At 45.5% G+C, this 21854-nt stretch overlaps 1 protein-coding gene across 1 annotated transcript in view; it reads right to left on the reverse strand.

Moving 5' to 3' along the window:
• Positions 1-484: 484 nt before the first annotated feature.
• LOC309550692 (uncharacterized protein) overlaps positions 485-21854 on the reverse strand; it is a 388598-nt gene continuing 367228 nt past the window's right edge. The window contains exons 8-10 of the mRNA XM_082251025.1: positions 7228-7369; positions 1968-2383; positions 485-1700 (exon numbers count right to left, since the gene is read on the reverse strand). Of these exons, the coding sequence (XP_082107151.1) occupies positions 753-1700; positions 1968-2383; positions 7228-7369 (1506 nt within the window). The 3' untranslated portion in view covers positions 485-752. The remainder of the gene's footprint in view (positions 1701-1967; positions 2384-7227; positions 7370-21854) is intronic.

Genomic DNA, 21854 nt, shown 5'->3' on the forward strand with positions numbered 1-21854 from the left:
CATTGATCCTCTACAAATTGTGCCATAACACCACCCCGCTGATAGCTGGGGACTCAATGACCACTCGGGACATCCTTGAAGACTTCTGAATACCAAAGGAAGCTCCTGACATCCGCACAGCTGCCCAGCACCAGACCCGCCCACCAATACATCCAATAGGTAGGAAAACTTCATACAAAAATGGTTCTATAAGTGAGGAGGACAAAAAAGGAATGCAGCCATTGGCTTATCCAGAATATTTATGGGGGTGGGGTCTTATGGGGGAGGAACGAGGGCGGGGCTACCCAAACGTATGCTGCCGTGGACATCTGCAGGAAAGCACATTATGGCCACTAGATGGAACTGACCATTATAGGAAATCTCAATTCACCATGACTGGGGGAATGCGGGTCACATTTCATCAACACATTTATAACAACCAGACCAGTAAGTGTTTGTGAAATCTTCCCGCACAAAATGTACTCAGCCAATAAAAGGCAATGACTCCATTTTTATTTTTCTCCTGCTATCAATGGCCAACACAGGACAACACTTCATCCATGTCTTTGGTGATCTCTGATCTCCCTATGAAGTGTTTCTTACATGATGAAGATCAGCCATGGAGTATATCTGAGGTGTATATCAGGGTGTGCTTCTTCCCCACATGTCCACCAACATTTATATAGAAGACATTTCCCACACTAATACACCTCCAGGGTTGTGTGGGACCCCTCATGTACAGGAAGACAGGACTTCAGTGAGGAACATTTCCCTCACTCAGGACAGGAAAGTGGCTTCTCCCCCGTGTGAGATCTCTGATGCATGGAAAGATGGGACTTCTGTGAAAAACATTTCCCGCACTCAGGACAGGAATACGGTTTTTCACCAGTGTGCAATATCTGATGTCTGGAAAGAACAGACTTATCTGAAAAACATTTCCTACACTCAGGACAGGAATACGGCTTCTCGCCAGTGTGCAATCTCTGGTGTTTGAAAAGATTAGACTTCAGTGAAAAACATTTCCCACACTCAGGACAGGAATACGACTTCACACCAGTGTGCAATCTCTGATGTCTGGAAACATTAGACTTCAGTGAAAAACATTTCCCGCACTCAGGACAGGAATACAGCTTCTCCCCAGTGTGGAATCTCTGATGTCTGGAAAGATTGGACTTCTGTGCAAAACATTTCCCGCACTCAGGACAGGAATACGGCTTCTCACCAGTGTGCAATTTCTGATGTTTGGAAAGATCATACTTCTGTGAAAAGCATTTCCCACACTCAGGACAGGAATACGACTTCACACCAGTGTGGAATCTCTGATGTGTGGAAAGATGGGACTTTTGTGAAAAACATTTCCCACACTCAGGACAGGAATATGGCTTCTCCCCAGTGTGGAATCTCTGATGTCTGGAAAGACTGAACTTCTCTGAAAAACATTTCCCGCACTCAGGACAGGAATACGGCTTCTCACCAGTGTGCAATCTCTGATGTTTGGAAAGATCATACTTCTGTGAAAAACATTTCCCGCACTCAGGACAGGAATACGGCTTGTCATCAGCATGCAATCTCTGATGTGTGGAAAGATGTGACTTTTGTGAAAAACATTTCCCACACTCAGGACAGGAATATGGCTTCTCACCAGTGTGAGATCTTTTATGCACATCAAGATTGGATTTAAAACTGAAACACTTCCCGCACTCAGTACAGGAATACAGGTTCTCACCAGTGTGCAATCTCTGATGTGTGGAAAGATATGACTTTTGTGAAAAACATTTCCCACATTCAGGACAGGAATACGGCTTCTCACCAGTGTGCAATCTCTGATGTGTGGAAAGATATGACTTTTGTGAAAAACATTTCCCACACTCAGGACAGGAATGCGGCTTCTCACCAGTGTGAGATCTTTTATGCACATTAAGATTGGATTTAAAACTGAAACACTTCCCGCACTCAGTACAGGAGAACCTCTTATCTGGTGGAAGGACAGCACCGTCCCTCACAGTCTGAGGTTCCTCAGGATAAGAGGAATACGATGGTCCGGCACCGTCCCTCACAGTCTGAGGTTCCTCAGGATAAGAGGAATACGATGGTTCGGCACCGTCCCTCACAGTCTGAGGTTCCTCAGGATAAGAGGAATACGATGGTCCGGCACCGTCCCTCACAGTCTGAGGTTCCTCAGGATAAGAGGAATACGATGGTCCGGCACTGTCCCTCACAGTCTGAGGTTCCTCAGGATAAGAGGAATACGATGGTCCATCTACACTGTGTGGTGCCGGATGGACATTTGAGGTCGCCGGGTTTTCTCCTGGACTATACTGTGTGATGTCCTCATCTTCTACTTTACAGTCTGGAGACAAAGTGAGACAATCCTCTGAGGTTTTCCTCATCTCCCGTCCATCTACTAAAATAGAAATAAAAAGATTATTTACTAGACATCAGCAGATTGGTTCTCCTAAACCAGGACTCCGCCCACATCAGGCAGCTTTGTCTCTGAGGATCTTACAATTCCCCCCTCAAGGTAACTAGTAAATGGGTCCTCTGATCTCCTACCAGTTCATTTCTGTATTCATGGACCTTAGTCAGAGAGTGAGGAAACAACGAGAACTGTCTTTTATAGGAGTGACAGTGACGAGGGGATTATAGGACGATTGTCCCCTCCCCCTCTATCACTCATTGCCATCTTCCCAACACAAGAAGTCCCGCACTTCCTTATTTAGTCCATGATTTAGTCATGAATAACAGCGGGGCTGAGCCCCACCAGAGGTCAGAGAGTGAGGATGGGGGGAGAACAACCAAGATGAAGACTGGACTGATCCTGAAGACCACCATCATTGGGTTACTGACTCCTCCCTCATTATCACTTTCTGTTTAAGGTTCCAAAGTTGGAGGATGCTATCACATTATTATCAACATGTAAAAGTCTGTCCTCCAATCAGATCATCAGATATAAAATGTGATATAAAATAAATAATAAAGCGGTACAATCATGTAGTGTAAAGAATGGTGTATAAATATTCACAGAAACATTCACCCAATGGCAGCTTACATTCAGAAAGTTTCTTTCACTAAACACAAAAACAAATAAAATGCAGCCCAAAAGAAAATGAAAATACATTTCTTCCCCCAAATCTGTAGACAATAAGTGGGAAATAATTTCCCTCCTCTCCTCCTTCCTCTTCCTCCACGGTATATATGGGGGGGGGGGGGGGTAGAAAATATGGGCGGAGCCTGCACAGGGACGTCCCATCTCGGCCATCCCAGGGAAGGGGTATCTGAGTGAAGGATCACATTGTGAAGCTTGTTTAGTCCGCACTGCTCAGGTCCCGGCTTTGTAATTCTATCATCTTGGATTTTAGTGTTGAATAAAGCAGATAGACAGAGAGCACTAGAGGGGGTGTTATTTTCTACCCTCCCCCCCATATATACCGTGGAGGAAGAGGAAGGAGGAGAGGAGTGAGCGATAGAGGGGGAAGGGATCTGTGGGACTCGCTGGTAACACAGGAGTCAGATGGGAAGGTGAGTGGAAGTGACCACCAGCACCTTTCTCATCTGCAATTTCTGCACTCGCACTTTATCATTTATATTGGCCCTGACTGATGACACATGTCACATGACACACATTTCTATCCTCTTATTGGACGATCACATTACTATTTATTCATTTCCTGACACTGTTTAATAGATTTCATATTTTTGAATTTTAGGTCTGATTGTTACACGGCGCGGTGATATCGCACAGATTGGATTATTATTTCTCACTTATTGTCTACAGATTTGGGGGAAGAAATTTATTTTCATTTTCATTTGATTTCTTATTAGATATAAAATGTCCAGCTGGTAGGAAATGGGTGTAACAAAAGAGAATCCATATTATGTGTATATACAGTATCTCACAAAAGTAAGTACACCCCTCACATTTTTGTAAATATTTTATTATATCTTTTCATGTGACAACACTGAAGAAATTACATTGTAGCAAAGTGTCAAGTAGTGAGTGTACAGCTTGTATAACAGTGTAAATTTGCTGTCCCCTCAAAATAACTCAACACACAGCCATTAATGTCTAATCCGCTGGCAACAAAAGTCAGTACACCCCTAAGTGACAATGTCCAAATTGGGCCCAATTAGCCATTTTCCCTCCCCGGTGTCATGTGACTCGTTAGTGTTACAAGATCTCAGGTGTGAATGGGGAGCAGGTGTGGTAAATTTGGTGTTATCGCTTTCACTCTCTCATACTGGTCACTGGAAGTTCAACATGAGGGCAAAGAACTCTCTGAGGATCTAAAATAAAAAGAATTGTTGCTCTACAAAAAGATGGCCTAGGCTATAAGTAGATTGCCAAGACCCTGAAACTGAGCTGCAGCACGGAGGCCAAGACCATACAGCGGTTTACCAGGACAGGTTCTACTCAGAACAGGCCTCACCATGGTCCACCAAAGAAGTTGAGTGCACGTGCTCAGTGTCATATCCAGAGGTTGTCTTTGGGAAATAGACATATGAGTTATATAAGTCAAAAATTATCAGCGCAAGTACTCTATGGATGGTGGTCCATTACTCTAAGTCAATCACTTAGACAATCATCTGATACGTAAGCACAAATTATAACAGTAGAATAAAATACGGAAGTGACAGTGCACCCAATAATGATAAAGGGATAGAAAGTGCAAATAGTAGTGAAGATATAGGTAGTGCACAATAAGACACTGTGAAAAGTGTCAGGAAAAAATGAACAAAATAGAAGAAATCAAAATATTTCAAAAGTGGCAAGGTGCCTTCTGAAAGGTGAACCGAAAAACTTCCTATGTGGAATAAAGATGCAGTGATATAATCTTAAACGTAGAAAAATTACTAGAAGTGATGTATCCAAATCTAGGAGTGAAAATCAAATAATACAATAAAAATAATTAAGAGTGTCCTCTGAAGAGTGAACTGCTGTCAACTCTTCAATATCATTCCATAAGTGTAAATACACACAAAGTGAAACATATCCTAATAAGAAGTGAAAAAAATAACGAAGGAATATTCACAAATAACAGTGAAATAAATAAAGTGTCCTCTGAAAAGTGAACCACTAATGGCTCTTCAATCCAGTTCACGGAGTGTAAGTGTGCAAAAAATGCAACATGCACTAAAAAATAAATAATAAAGTCCAACACGAATCAATCGGTGCAGATATAAAATGATATGTATTCAGGTGATTCCCAGTGCAATTCTTATTCGTGAGCTAAAAAGATCCAAACGAATGAGTGCAATGGCCGCTCACCTCCACTGACACTCTTAGGAGCGTGTCAGGTATTACTCTCGCAGTCCCAGTCACCATACAATTCAGATGGGGGGTACTTGATATCACGGTATAGATGCTCATATGCCAAAAAAACAGGGAGAAGAACTCATGGTGTAGTATTTCCAAACGATTTAATAGGTAAGATAAAATTGCACTTACATTTAGACAAAGTAAACACGCCTTCAGAATAATCTTTAAAACCGCCGATGTGGTCACAGCATTAGTTTCCACGAACAACTTCCAACTTCCGGTCACGGCCGTCGACCAGGAAGTGATGTCACCACGGCGTCCCGACGCGTTGCGTCACAAACACATGTGACTTTTTCAAGGGTGCCGATCAAAGGCTTATATAGTGTATCGGTATCCATAGGAACCGCATTGGAAACTCTGCTGCTGTTAACCCCATACGCTGCTATGGCTCTCGCAACTAATGAATATTGTATTAGGAGGCCGAAATACATTAAATAGGGGATGAATGGGCAATATAGAAGGACATAAATAATCGCCAAACGATTATTAAAACATTAAAAAACAATGGATAGGAATTAAAACAGTGACACCTGGTGTTCAAATATATAAATTACTCCAGGAGAGAGTTGTAACCACTGCTCACTGGTGACATCTAATGTCCAAAGAAAAAACAACATATTAAGATATAAAAAATAAATGAATCAATTTGTAATGAATAAAATGAAAAAAATATAAGCATATCGGGTTAAAAACACAGAATAACTGCTTAAAACCTTATTGAAATATCACATATTAAAATGACAGAATATATGACAATGCTGGCAGCACTCAAATGACATATGAGTGCTGCCAGCATTGCTGCAGAGGTTGAAGGGGTGGGGAGGGGTCAGCCTGTCAGTGCTCAGACCATACGCCGCACACTGCATCAAATTGGTCTGCATGGCTGAAAGAAACCTCTTCTAAAGATGATGCACAAGAAAGCCAGCAAACAGTTTGCTGAAGGCAAGCAGACTAAGGACATGGATTACTGGAACCGTGTCCTGTGGTCTGATGAGACCAAGATAAACTTATTTGGTTCAGATGGTGTCAAGCGTGTGTGGCGGCAACCAGGTGAGGAGTACAAAGACAAGTGTGTCTTCCTACAGTCAAGCATGGTGGTGGGAGTGCCATGGTCTGGGGCTGCATGAGTGCTGCCAGCACTGGGGAGCTACAGTTCATTGAGGGAACCATGAATGCCAACATGTACTGTGACATAATGAAGCAGAGCATGACCCCCTCCCTTTAGAGACTGGGCCGCAGGGCAATATTCCAACATGATAACGACCCCAAACACACCTCTAAGACGACCACTGCCTTGCTAGAGAAGCTGAGGGTAAAGGTGATGGACTGGACAAGCATGTCTCCAGACCTAAACCCTATTGAACATCTGTGTGGCATCCTCAAATGGAAGATGGAGAAGCGCAAGGTCTCTGACATCCACCAGCTCTGTGATGTCGTCATGGAGGAGTGGAAGAAGACTCCAGTGACAACCTGTGAAGCTGTGGTGAACTCCATGCCCAAGTGGGGAAAATAATGGTGGCCACACAAAATATTCACAATTTGGGCCAAATTTGGACATTTTCACTTAGGGGTGTACTCACTTTTGTTGCCAGCGGTTTAGACATTAATGGCTGTGTGTTGAGTTATTTTGAGGGGACAGCAAATTTACACTGTTATAAAAGCTGTACACTCACTACTTTACATTGTAGCAAAGTGTCATTTCTTCAGTGTTATCACATGAAAAAATAGAATAAAATATTTACAGAAATGTGAGGGGTGTACTTACTTTTGTGAGATACTGTAGCAGTGGGTAGAGGTAATAGAGAATTCGTCTGTAATGTACAAGATAGAGTATATAGTGCAGGGGTCAGGATTCATAATATTGGTATTCAGTAATCAGTGGTGGATTACATGTATTTATGTCATGTATGTATTTAGTGTTAATGACCCACCTGTGTTGATCTCTGTAGGAGTGTCCTCCTCTATAAATGTCCCCGTTATTCCATCCTCCTCCATAGACTGCTGATCATCCCTCACATACCTCTCTTCTTCTTCTGCTTTCACCTCAAATTCTATATTGATTGGATCTCCACTCTAAACCAAGAAAATGAGAGAGAATATCATCTGAAAGTTATAAGCTTTAATATTGTGATTTATATATATAAAAAAAACACATCCTCTCCAGAAGTCCATGCTCTAGATTCTCCAATCCACCAACCTTGTAACATTGAGGGATGGTGTGACCTTCCTGTGTGGAATCCCGGGAATACAGAGGACGGGGACATCTCTCTGGTGGGTTTCTGTAGCTGGATGACTCCACCATGGTGTCCTGATACAGATCTTTGTGTTCCTTTAGAAACTCTGACTCCTCCATCACCCCATCCTCATCCTCCTCCTCTTTTATCTCTTCTTTAACCTCAACTTTAGAATCTCTCAGGTTTCCACTCTGAATATATAATAAAAATGACATTAATGGTAACAATGCAGATAATGTACAGATCCTAATGATACTATCAGGGATTGTTCCTCATCTACCTGATGATGGTGAGGGATGGTGTGACCTTCCTGTGTGGAATCCCGGGAATACAGAGGACGGGGACATCTCTCTGGTGGGTTCCCATTACTGGATCCATCTGTAGGAAACACACACACTGACTGAATACATTGTTTCTATGTGTTTATCAGATGATGGGGGATCTAGGTGGAGCCTCCGTACTGCTCTCTCCTTTACAATAAAGTCTCCTCTTACCCAGTGATGTGAGGGGCGGCTGATTCTCCATCATGACGTCCTTGTAGAGATCCTTGTGTCCTTCTAAATACTCCCACTCCTCCATGGAGAAATAGACAGTGACATCCTGACACCTTATAGGAACCTGACACACACAATGATACAGTCACCATCCAGACACATCCCTTGTCTATTACTGGATAATGCCCAGAATTCCCAGCACCGCTCACCTCTCCTGTCAGCAGATGGACCATCATGGTGGTCAGTTCCAGGATCTTCTGCTCTCTGTTCCTCTCAGGTATCGGAGAACGGGGTGGAGGCACCATGGTGGGGCTCTGGATCCTGCTCCATCCTCCTGAGATTGGCTCTCCACTAGACTTCTTCACTACAATATAATCCTACAGATCAGGAGAAAGATAAACCAATATCAATCATCTGACATCATCTACATGTCTATAATAACAACATGGTCTTTTGACCAGACTAGATAAGAGTGATGTCATGTGACCTCCCAGAATCCTCCTCACCTCTCCGATCAGCAGGTAGATGATCTCCAGGGTGTGGCTTAATAACCTCTCAGTCATGTGACTCTGATCCTCCTCCATCCTCATTGGTGTGGTTATGTGATCTATGCGGGTTTCTCTGTAGACGGATAATGAAGAATTATCTGGATTGCATTGGTTGGACAATATTAGTATGGGGATATAAGGGGTTATAGGTGGGTTGCCTTTAGTGGGAATTGGAACACGTAGATTGGGTTAATTAGGGGGATCTTTTTATAAAGAGTGGTCACAGGTTCTCTGAGACCATCAAGACCAATGCAGAGCCCAAAGCCCTTGATTGGACAGGAGGAGGGACAGTCTACTGCCAGAGTGTAGGGGAGTAAAGGAGAGTGCCGGTATTGAGGGATCAGAGGATCGGATAAGTAAAAGTGCTTTTTCTGGTTCCCTACACAAAAAATGACCATGTAACCCTTGAAGTGGGGCTGCCCCATTATACGTGGGTTAAATGCTCATTTAGATTTTGGTCGCTTTTCGTTTCCCCAGAGATGGGCTTTAAACAAAATTAAATTTTCACACACGATCAAATCTGCATTTTATGCTTGTAATAAACAAAGCACCCCCCCCCCCCCCCAACACACACAATTATGTCCACCCTTAAAACTGTGTGTTCCCATGAAATGATGACTAAATTCACTACCCAACATGGTGCAAAGACAATGCTGTAAAAGCTCCTACAGGTCATTCATTTAGAGAAACCCGGTAATAACGGCCCCAGAATCATTGCTCTCACTCTAGTGTGCGGCTAATACCTCCCTTTGTAACAGCGTAATAGAAATGACAGGTCCTCTTTAAAGCGGAGTTCCACCCAAAAGTGAAACTTCCGCTTTAGGTATTCTAACCCCCTGACATGCCACATTTGGCATGTCATTTTTTTGGGGAGGGGGAGTGGGTACCTAGTTTTGACAGGTACCCGCTCCCACTTCCGCTCGGAGCGCCGCGGCGCCCTGAGCGGAAGTTCTCCTCTCCCCCTCCCTCCCTGCAATCTTCTGGGACATGTCTGAGGTCCCAGAAGATTGCCAGCCAATCAAGATGCGCAGCGCGACTCGCGCATGCGCAGTGGGTACCCGGCTGTGAAGCCGCAAACTGTCACAGCCGGGTGCCCACAGCAGTGATGCCGGCGCCGAGGGAGAGGATCGAGGCTTTGGGCGGCCGCATCGCTGGACCGTTGGACAGGTGAGTGAAATGGCTGGAACTCCGCTTTAAGGAGACATCAGGGGTCTATTAGACCTCCAACGTCACCTATGGACCCCAGTGAAGCTGATGAAGTACAGATCGGGATCAACCAGCTTCTTCTTCCATGACCACAGTGACCAGGGAATGATGGCACTGACCCTGGAAGTAATGAAATGCTCGTCTCTTCTGGATTCATTCACTGGAAAGGAGATCTGAGAACTGATCACTCTCCACTCCATCCACCATGCCGATCCTGGGCCTACAGGAGGGGCAGGCAAATGGTTAATGTAGTGAGGCATGGAGATATTTGTATCTTCAGAGGAAGGGTGTGAACCTCATCCCTCATTACAAGAGAATACTACGATAAGAAGATGATTGGTGGGAAAGGTGACAAATCTCCAGAATGAAGAGAATTTTCTGACCCCCGTAAGTGGAGGAATGTTCTGACCCTGAAGGGGTTAATCTAGGTTTCCACACTATATATGTGTGTATCATCATCTGCTGGAGATAAAAGACATCACAGTGACTATGGAGGAAGAGGACGGACATGACGGGGGGGGGGGGGTTACTGGGTGTAAATAGAAAATAAGATCTTATTACCTCCTCTGCTACCACTTCCAGCAACGTTTCCTCTCTCCTTCCTCCCAACTCACCTTTCACCCGGAACTTCCTTTATATACCTGACATCACTTCCTGTGTGTACCTGACATCACTTCTTGTCTTCTACAGAGACTTCCTGTCTGGGTAGAAGTGAGATCACCACCTTGTGGAGATCAGAGGAACTGCTGCCCCGAGAAACGTCTGGTAGTGAGAACACGGCCTTGTTTTGTGTGTGTATGTACTGTATATCCTTATAGATGGGTCATCTCCACTCCCACCAAGGGGGAGAGAAATATATTACTGCCTATTACCATCAGACGCTCGTCGCTCCCCCCCCCCCCCTCTTTCCTTGCCATACAGGCTGCATGCTCGGATTAACAGTTTAGTATTTATTTTCTGGTTGACCTTACACAGTTGTTTTTTTGCTTTACGGACCCCTATTCTGGACTGGCTGCAAAGGCTATGAATATGATTTTCAGGAGCACATGGAGCTTATTGCTCTGGTGTGATTATCCATACCAAATCACCTTCCCAGACAGTTTACTCAGTCACAACTCACATGTAAGAAGATCTGGTGATGTTTATTTGTCGTATGATCTGTAGAATGTGCAGTTACAACAGGTTAAAGAACGATTCTTCCATACAGGTTAGGAGATAATACTTATCACATTGAGTTTTACAGCAGAAATGGCTGATACAGAAAAAAGGGGAGGGGTAAACCTCCAGCATGGAAACTATGGAGTGGTACAAAGGACAAACTTAATATGAGCATTAAAGAAACAGTACATTATAATAAAACAGCTTCATGTAACATGACACTCCCCGTCTGAAATCTTTAGATTTCAAGCCTATTAAATATGTATAAAGATAAGTCCAAATGTTAAAAGTCCAACTTGAACCTGTAAGTGATGAAGACATTTGAAAATAATACTGATGTGTAAACCACAAATACGAGGTACCTACAAAACAAGAAGGTATGCAGTGAATGAACGACCAAACATGAGGTCCAATAACAGATGGCAAAGTTCTGTAGTCTACAGTTAATAGCCGTGGAACTTCAACAGTGGCATAGTAAGCAGTTATTAGTTGTATTCTTCCCGCCATAGCATGGTACAGCCTGATACTCTTGCATAAGTCACTCACTTGGGAGAAGAAGTACCAATTATGTGATTGGTCGAGAGGAAGTTCGAGCGGAACCTCCTTTGGTTATCTTAATCTCAACCTTCCGAACTTTTCCATCATCGCTGGGCATCACGCTTGTTACAAGGCCCATAGGCCACTCATTGCGACAGACTTCTCTATCTTTCAGAAGAACAAGGTCGCCTACTTTAAGGTTGGGCTTGGGCGGTTGCCATTTGGAACGGCTTAGAAGGATATGTAGGTACTCTTTTCTCCAGCGGTGCCAAAACATGTTAGCTAGGTGTTGCACCTGTTTCCATTGAAACTTGTGGTCCTGTAACATGGAATCAAGAATTCTTCGAGTGATTCCAATCATTCACTCCCAGGATCCTCCCATATGTGAAGAATGTGGTGGATTAAACACCCAAGTACATCCATTGTTTGCTAAGAAATTGTCTAGTTGAAGTTCTTTACAGGCTCCAACGAAGTTGGTACCACAGTCAGATCTTAGCTGCTTGATGGGTCCTCGGATGGAGAAGAATCTTCATAAAGCGTTGATGAAACAAGAAGAATCCATTGACTCGATCACCTCAATATGTACGGCTCGTATGCTGAGACACGTAACCAACACAGCCCACCTCTTACTATTGGCTGCTCCACCACGAGTGCCGGATTAGAAGAGTGGCAATGTGGTGCTGACCTGGTATGATGATAGGGTTTTGTTCCTTGCTGCACAGGTCAGATTTCTCTATTCGGCCTCCAACTCGCAGCAACTGATTGTCATCGACCACAGGGATTAGATTGAATAGTGAAGTTCCCTTTGATCAAGGTATTCCACCTTTGAATCTGTGGAATTCTTCCATGTACACTTCTTGCTGTACACAGCGAATGATAACACTTTCCGCATGCTCAATTTCGGTTGCAGTAGGATGGTTGGTACAGATGTGCCAGCCATGACACTCGGATGTTGAGCTACTTTTAAAACAATGAGCAATTGTTTTAAAAGTAGCTCCCCGCACCCCCAGGACCGCACTTACCAGAAATGATTACCCCTACAGGGGTGACAAGCCTTGGTATAATTGGCTCTTATAATATAATATATATGCATTTTTAGCACTATACCAGTTTATTATTTTAGCTGTGTCACTTATATTTATAAATCTAGTAGCACTACTTATATTCACTTTTTTCATATTATATTGTACCACTGCACAAGGTTATAGGTTCACATTTGAATATATGAGGTTGAATTTTCACTGTAGCGATTTACACAATCACATTTTCACTGTAGCGATCTATAGAATCGCATTAAGCACGGTTATTGCTTGCACCAGTTTCTGTCACTAGACCAAGAACAGAGCACCTAGCACACCATAATTTTTATTGTACACCCTTGTTTTGGGAATCATTTATTCCCAGATTACCACCATTATTTATATTTTTGCAATTTTTCAAGGAGCTATATATTTTCTATATATTTTTATTGGTTTTCAGCTCCAACAGAGCCCTGCAGCCCTGGTCCAGAGGTCTGTTCACCCTCTGAGCTAGGGGATCCCCTCTTGGCCCCGCCGGTGTCCATTCCGGCCAGCCCTGCTTCCTCCAGCCCCGAGTCGCTGGGTGCCCGTCCTCAGCGACGCTGTCGCCCTCCTGACCGGCTTCAGCTGCAAGACCGGTTTACGAAACTATCGACGGGCCCGCCGAAAGTGATCTGCTGCTATTTTCTCCCCGTAGCGTCCCTGGAAGTTGTTCTCACATGCGGATGCGGAAGAAGCCATGTAAATCTCCTGAGTTGGAGGACTGCATGGGACAATTATTAGTTATTTTTTTTCGCCTGTTCTCGTTTTGTTGTGTTTTTTTTTTTTTTTTTAGGGATGGATGGAAGGTGTTATATCTGAATGGTTTCACATGTACTGTTTCTTTAAGGCTGGCTCCACCCAGGAGTGATGACAAGGGTCAAGGGGCAGAGTGGCCATCTTAGAGACATGTAAGAGATGCATTGATGTACAGAGCTGTCCTGTAATGCATGTTGTAGTGTACAGTGAGTCCTGAATAAACATCTGTTGTTCCAGACCAGAGTCCTGTGTCTCTCACAACACGGAGAATATAACACAGTGTGCCCCCTGTATGCTGGAGGTCAGTGTGTCCCTGTATGCTGGCAGTCAGTGTGCCCCCTGTATGCTGGCGGTCAGTGTGCCCCTGTATGCTGGCAGTCAGTGTTCCCCCTGTATGCTGGAGGTCAGTGTCCCCCCTGTATGCTGGAGGTCAGTGTGCCCGATGTATGCTGGAGGTCAGTGTTCCCCCTGTATGCTGGCGGTCAGTGTTCCCCCTGTATGCTGGAGGTCAGTGGGCCCCTGTATCCTGGAGGTCAGTGTGCCCCTGTATGCTGGCGGTCAGTGTGCCCCCTGTATGCTGGCGGTCAGTGTGCCCCTGTATGCTGGCAGTCAGTGTGCCCCTGTATGCTGGCAGTCAGTGTTCCCCCTGTATGCTGGAGGTCAGTGTGCCCCCTGTATGCTGGAGGTCAGTGTGCCCCCTGTATGCTGGCGGTCAGTGTGCCCCCTGTATGCTGGAGGTCAGTGTGCCCTGTATGCTGGCAGTCAGTGTGCCCCTGTATGCTGGCAGTCAGTGTTCCCCCTGTATGCTGGAGGTCAGTGTGCCCCCTGTATGCTGGAGGTCAGTGTGCCCCCTGTATGCTGGCAGTCAGTGTGCCCCTGTATGCTGGCAGTCAGTGTGCCCCCTGTATGCTGGCGGTCAGTGTGCCCCTGTATGCTGGCAGTCAGTGTTCCCCTGTATGCTGGAGGTCAGTGTGCCCCTGTATTCTGGCAGTCAGTGTGCCCCCTGTATGCTGGCGGTCAGTGTGCCCCTAAATGCTGGCAGTCAGTGTTCCCCCTGTATGCTGGAGGTCAGTGTGCCCCCTGTATGCTGGAGGTCAATGTTCCCCCTGTATGCTGGCGGTCAGTGTTCCCCCTGTATGCTGGCGGTCAGTGTTCCCCCTGTATGCTGGTGGTCAGTGTGCCCCCTGTATGCTGGAGGTCAGAGTGCCCCTGTATGCTGGAGGTCAGTGTGCCCCCTGTATGCTGGTGGTCAGTGTGCCCCCCTGCATGCTGGAGGTCAGTTTCCCCCCTGTATGCTGGAAATCAGTGTGCCCCCTGTATGCTGGAGGTCAGTGTGCCCCCTGTATGCTGGAGGTCAGTGTTCCCCCTGTATGCTGGCGGTCAGTGTGCCCCTGTATGCTGGAGGTCAGTGTGCCCCTGTATGCTGGAGGTCAGTGTGCCCCTCTATGCTGGCGGTCAGTGTGCCCCCTGTATGCTGGAGGTCAGAGTGGCTCCTGTATGCTGGAGGTCAGTGTGCCCCTGTATGCTGGCGGTCAGTGTGCCCCCTGTATGCTGGAGGTCAGTGTACCCCCTGTATGTTGGAGGTCAGTGTTCTCCCTATATGCTTGTGGTCAGTGTGCCCCCTGTATGCTGGCGGTCAGTGTACCCCCTGTATGCTGGCGGTCAGTGTACCCCCTGTATGCTGGCAGTCAGTGTTTCCCCTGTATGCTGGAGGTCAGTGTACCCCTGTATGCTGGAGGTCAGTGTACCCCTGAATGCTGGCAGTCAGTGTGCCCCCTGTATGCTGACAGTAAGTGTGCCCCCTGTATGCTGGCAGTAAGTGTGCCCCCTGTATGCTGGCAATCAGTGTTCCCCTGTATACTGGAGGTCAGTGTGCCACCGGGTTGTTTGAACTGTCAGTCAGTTTAATCATTCAGTCAGTCAGCAAACCAATGCGCCCCCCCTGGTTGGTCAGTTCAGTCAGTTAGTTAGTTCAGTCAGTCAATGCACAACCCCGCCCTTGGTTGGTCAGTTCGGTCCGTCAGTTCAGTAGTTTCGTCAGTTCAGTCAGTCAGTTCAATCAGTTAGTTCAGTTCAGTCAGTCAATCAGTCAGTCAATACGCACCTCCTCCCCCCCTTCTTGGTCGGTCAGTTCAAGTCAGTCAGTCAGTTCAATCAGTAAGTCAGTCAGTCAATCTAATCAGTTCAATTAGTCAGTTTAATCAGTCAGTTCAGTCGGCAAGCCAATGCCCCCCCCCCCCCCCGGTCGGTCAGTTCAGTCAGTCAATTCAATTAGTTAGTTCAGCCAGTCAGTTTAATCAGTTAGTTCAGTCAGTCAGTTAGTTCAATCAGTCAGTCAGTCAGTGTTAATCAGTCAGTTCAGTCGGCAACCAATACGCACCCCCCCTCCCTTGGTCGGTCAGTTCAGTTAGTTTAGTCAGTTCAGCTCAGTCACTTCAGTCAGTTTAATCAGTCCAGTTCAGTCAATCAGTCAGTCCGTTAGTTCAGTCATTCAGTAAACCAATGCGCACACCCCCCCCCCCCCCCCCCAGTCAGTCAGTTCAGGCAGTCAGTCAAGTCACAGTTAGTTCAGGCAGTCAGTTTGTCAGTCAGTGACACATTCCTCCCCCTCCCCCGTCTGCCTCCTTACCTCCTCCTTCCTTATGTCCGAGTTGGGTAATGCTGGATGGCTGAGCAACTGTCCTCCTCCAGCTGTTGGTCTTCTGCCTCTTCCTGGCTACTGGCCAGTAAGATCGATTCTCCTTTTGGTTAATTAGGAAAGAGGTCTCACAACCCTCTTCCTGATTGGCTGGGAGGAGGGTCAGTGTGACAATAGCGAATATTCATTCACTATTGGAAAAATGAAACTTCCGCGCTATGGACTAAATGGATAGATAGGTGAATAAATAAATAGGTGAAAAAGATATATATATAAAATTTTATAGATAAAAAATATATGTGTAAATATATCTAAAAATAGGCTGCAGCCTCCCTGGATGATAGTCCGAAGACTATACACTGGATAAAAAAGAAATAGGGGTGATGGCGCTGCCTGTATAAATTTAGATATAAAAAATATAGTAAACTGTGAATTAAAGTGCCTAATGTTAAAACAATATGCATACTCATACAATAGTATGTTCCATAAAACATCAATTGGGTGCAAGTGCACAGTGTAAAGGTGCCTTCAAGAAATTAGAAAGTGACTGGTGCAATAAATATATAAACAATAAATAATGGCTAATATTGATAATATTTAACATGCAATATTAATGTGCTAAAAAATAAAGTGCTATATGATGTGAACTGTTCCACTCATACCACGTGCTGATATGGGGAATTTATATAAAGTGCCAACAGAGCCAAATAGAAAAACGTTTATGAAATACAGATTGCAAGTCCAGTAAGGAGAGATCCAGTAAAAAAGTCTATGTCATATACGGTGACTTCAAGAACAATAAAGGTGACAACACTCGGAAAATCAACACTCAGGTGAAAGGTGACCCCGTGGTGGGTGGTAAGGTGCTGGAATTCCTTTGGTAAAAATGCACACTTACCAGAGACACCCACCCCACACAGGGGTATAGAGCGGGTGCTTTAATGGGTCTGGCAACCTAGCGATATCCTCCTATCCCTGGATGGAGGGCGTATGCCGAGGATCAGGCTGGTCCTGGTATGGATATGCCTTGGGATAGTCCCCTGTATGCCTTCCTGACCTAGGTGTGTTCCGAGGAATCCACTCAGCTCCACTCCCGATATTTATACCAGAAAATGAATAGTGGACATAGCGTAATTCCGTAATGTACTTTATTGAGCAAAACAATGCAAAGGTACTCACATTAAACAGGTAAAAATCGAGCGTGACTGTATCAACCGAGCGCTTGCGATCCAAGCCTCGTTCCTTTGCGGGTTTACCGGAAATGACTCGACACGCCGTACGCGTTTCGTAGCTTGTACGTCATCAGCAGCATCAAGTCACGTCCGGCAAGCTTCCGTTAAATATGCATGCGGTAACCAGGCAACCACAATGGAGTTTCCTGATTTGTTGCGCGGTCCGAGCGGACTACGAAAACATGGCGCCTACTTAGATGAAATAAACTAAATATAAAACAGAAAACTCCGTCCGAATATGTTAAAAAACTTTTTGCGAGGCCGTATATATAAATACTATAAATATCAGTATAAATTGGTTCCTGATCATGCATATTTCCGGAAGCATAATATACATTCGGTAACGGAAGCTTGCCGGACTTGACTTGACGCTGCTGATGACGTACAAGCTACGAAACAGTTCACATCATATAGCACTTTATTTTTTAGCACATTAATATTGCATGTTAAATATTATCAATATTAGCCATTATTTATTGTTTATATATTTATTGCACCAGTCACTTTCTAATTTCTTGAAGGCACCTTTACACTGTGCACTTGCACCCAATTGATGTTTTATGGAACATACTATTGTATGAGTATACATATTGTTTTAGCATTAGGCACTTTAATTCACAGTTTACTATATTTTTTATATCTAAATTTATACAGGCAGCGCCATCGCCCCTATTTCTTTTTTATTCATTCACTATTGTCACATAACTGGGTGGGCTCAGGGGGCAGTGCTCTGTGCCCGTAGCCCACCCTTTTTTGAAGCTTATTAGAGCCTCTGGCTCTAATCACGTGCTTCAAATATAAAACAATCTCGTATTGGAATCCATGCATTCAGCTCCCTGCATGTAGATTAGGGGGCCGGGCGCATGTATCGGGGGGCGGCGCCCCTGCGACTCAATGGACGGGCCGCCCCTGCTCCTCAGGACAGAAAAGAAGACAAAGGTAGGCGACTGATGGATAGAATTAGCTTTAAAGAAAGCTAACTACAGCGCTTGCTGGTGAATAGTATAGGAATGATACCAAGTGTATATTTCAATGATTCAGGAAAGTATGAAAAAAAAAAAAAAAAATCATACAGTATTAAGGATATAGCAATATTAAAAATAACCAAATATATATAAATAAAATCGTGACTGTTGGTATATAAAAGTCCAATATATATATATATATATATATATATATATATATATAAAGTGACTTGGTGCTCAAGAAGATCAAAAATAAGTCCTTAAAATGGTTCAAATGCAATTCAAGGTGCAGGTGCTTTAAACGTGATTGTCCTTAATATTCTGTGACATCAATCCTTTTCGCCGTAAATGGTGGCTAGATAAAATAACTTACCAGAACCAGTGGGTCCTATGTGCTTTACAGCACTAGGACCATTCGCGCTTAGGTGCCCCCTGGGCTGGGATGGATTCCCCTTTTTTTCAGTTTGGAACGCATAGCGTCATCACGTTTGGTCAGCTGGAACGCAAACCGGAAGCACCGCTCGCCACTCTGCAAAGGGGACACGCAGCCCGCACAAGCCGACCACTGACCACCACGGTTTTACTTTTTATACAAATTCCTTGCCTTTAACCCATTGTAGTGGGTAATAAGCTTATCTTGAACATACTGCACTATATGGAGCCTTTTGTTTCCTTTAAAATGGCCATACTACCATGATGAGAGGAGAATCCAGCTTACTAATCCAGACCAGAGTATAGGAGGGAAAAAAAGGGGGAATCCATCCCAGCCCAGGGGATGGATTTTCTAACAAATTTCAACTTTGCAGAACAATCGGAATAATAATCGGTCGACAAATGATCAACTGATTAAAATTCTGTGTGAAGAAATAGCTGGTTTTTAAGCAGGGGGCTGGGAAGCCGGCCGCCTGCATTCCTTACCAACCGATGACTCATCAGCTGTCAGCGGGCTTCCCCACTGACCGATGAATGTAAAGAAAAGAATGCCAGTGTTCTATCAGATCTCCCTATCCCATCAGAAATCCATACCTCCGTCATTTCCGGTTCAGATCAGCTGTGGATTCGTCATGCATCAGCTGTAGCCGCTTCACATGTCCTAGTGTGCATGCGCGCAATAGGTAGGGAAATTTGATAATATCGCAACGGTCGGGGACACGTCCTAGCGCGCATGCGCGGCAACGGGTCAGGCAGCGGGCAGGGAGATCTCTTATAACAAATATCCATCCGATCTCCATGCCCCACACTGCACCGACCCGACAATGGAACATAGCCATGAAATGGACAGTGGGCATATTGTCTCATTGTCAGGTCGGTGCAGTGTGGGGCATGGAGATCGGATTGTCCCATTGTCGGGTCGGTGCAGTGTGGGGCATGGAGATCGGATTGTCCCATTGTCGGGTCGGTGCAGTGTGGGGCATGGAGATCGGATGGATATTTGTTATAAGAGATCTCCCTGCCCGCTGCCCGACCCGCATGCGCACTAGGACGTGTGACGCAGCTACAGCTGATGCATACAGCTGATGCATGACGAATCCACAGCTGATCTGAACCGAAAATGACGAGATTTCTGATGGGGTAGGATTTTCTGATAGAACACCAGCATTGCCCGGCAATAGAAACATTTAAAAAAAAAATGACGTGGGGTCACCTCCCCCCCCCAGTCTATGCCAGGCCCACGCCAAAATGTAAAAAAAAAAAAAAAAAATGTTGTGGGTTACCTGAGCATGCAGTTCGGCAAGTCAGGAAAGGGGGGACAAGCGAGCACCCCCCCTACTAACCCATACCCGGCCACATGCCCTCAACATGGATGGGTGCTTTGGGGCATCTCTGACCCCCACCCCAAATGTCCTTGTCCCCATGTTGATGGGGACAAGTCATGGAGGCCCTCTGCCTACTGCAGGCTCCTCCAATCACATCTTTTATATAGGTAAGGGGCAGGATTCCCTGTCTACGTGACCTGGTGGCTCCACCCCTTCTAAGGTCAAGGACCCAGCATGCATCGGTCAGAAGGGGGCGGTGCCACCAGGTGACGGAGAAAGGTGACCTCGCCCCTTACCTATGTAAGAAATGTCAGAGGAGCCTGCAGTAGTTTTTTTTAATAAAGGATTTTTCAAAAATTGTGTGTGTGTTTTTATTACTTTTTGACAATGTTTGGTGAATAGGTACAGGTAAAATGTCCCTGATACTCATTCACATGGGGGGGGGGGGCGGGATCTGGGGCCCCCTTGGTAAAAGGGGCTTTCAGATTATGACAAGTCCCCTGCCTGCAGACCCCCACAACCACAGGCCACGGTTGTGGGGAAGAGGCCCTTGTCCCCATCAACATTGGGATGAGGTGCTTCGGGGTGGGGTGGGGGGGCAGAGCTTCCCTAAAGCACCCACCCCTCCATGTTGAGGACATGTGGCCTGGTATGGTTAAGGGGGGGGCTCACTCATCCCTCCCACTTTCCTGATCTGCCGGGCTGCATGCCGGGATAAAGGGTCTGGTATGGATTCTAGGGGAGAACCCATGCTGGTTTTTTTTTTTTAAATATGGGCCGCCGAAGGGCCTGGTATGGACTGGGGGAGGGACCACGCCATTTTTCTTCTATTGCCGGGCAATGCCGGCGTTCTTTTCTTTACATTCATCTGTCAGTGGGGAAGCCCGCTGACAGCTAAAGAGTCATGATTGGTAAGGATGCGGGCGGCCGGCTTCCCGGCTTGCTGCTTAACAACCAGCTATTTCTTCACACAGAATTTGCATCGGTCGATCGTTTTTTGACTGATCCAAATTTGAATCTTTCTGAAAAGTTGGAATTCATTAGAAAACGAATAAACAAAACAAATTTCAACTAAATTCATTACAATTTCATTTGGATACATCCGAATCTAGGAAAAACCAAAAATTTGTCGGAATTTGTATTCACACCGAAACGAATTTCACGTGTCTAACACTTAATGGCCACCCAGGCATGGATCCTCTACATATGTGTGCCATAACACCACCCCGCTGATAGCTGGGGACTCAATGACCACTCTGGACATCCTGGAAGACTTCTGGATACCAAAGGAAGCTCCTGACATCCCGCACAGCTGCCCAGCATCAGACCCGCCCACCAATACTTCCTATAGGTAGGAAAACCTCATACAAAAATGGTCCTATAATGGCGCTTTTCCACTGCATAGAACCGTACCGACTCGGCACGCTTTTGTGCTTTTCCACTGCGGTACCGCATGGTATAGGGTCGGAACGGTTCAGGTTTGCTTTTCCACTGCATGGAACCGAACGGTACGGTACGGCTCTGAAAAAACGGTACCTACTCGATTGTGGTTCCAACAGGTACCAAACTGGTACCATATCCCACAATCCTTTGCATGCAGTCACTACTAGCCACTGATTGGTCAGAGAATCACACCCACCCCGTTGTTATCCCACCCACTTAACTTTAGTACTACTTTAGTGGAAAAGCAAACCTATACCGTACCGTACCGAACCTTTCCGACACTATACCATGCGGTACCGCAGTGGAAAAGCAAACCGGGCCAAGCAGGGCCGAGTAGAGCCGAGCCGGTACTTGCAGTGGAAAAGTGCCATAAGTAAGGAGGACAAAAAAGGTACGCAGCCATTGGCTTATCCTGAACATTTATGGGGGTGGGGACTTATGGGGGAGGAACGAGGGCGGGGCCATAAGCACCTTTCAGGAAAGCACATTATGGCCACTAGATGAAACTGACCATTCAGATATATTGGGC

This window comes from Pelophylax lessonae, assembly GCF_965119305.1.
Source record: "Pelophylax lessonae genome assembly, chromosome: 3".
In the NCBI taxonomy this organism is placed as follows: Eukaryota; Metazoa; Chordata; class Amphibia; order Anura; family Ranidae; genus Pelophylax; species Pelophylax lessonae.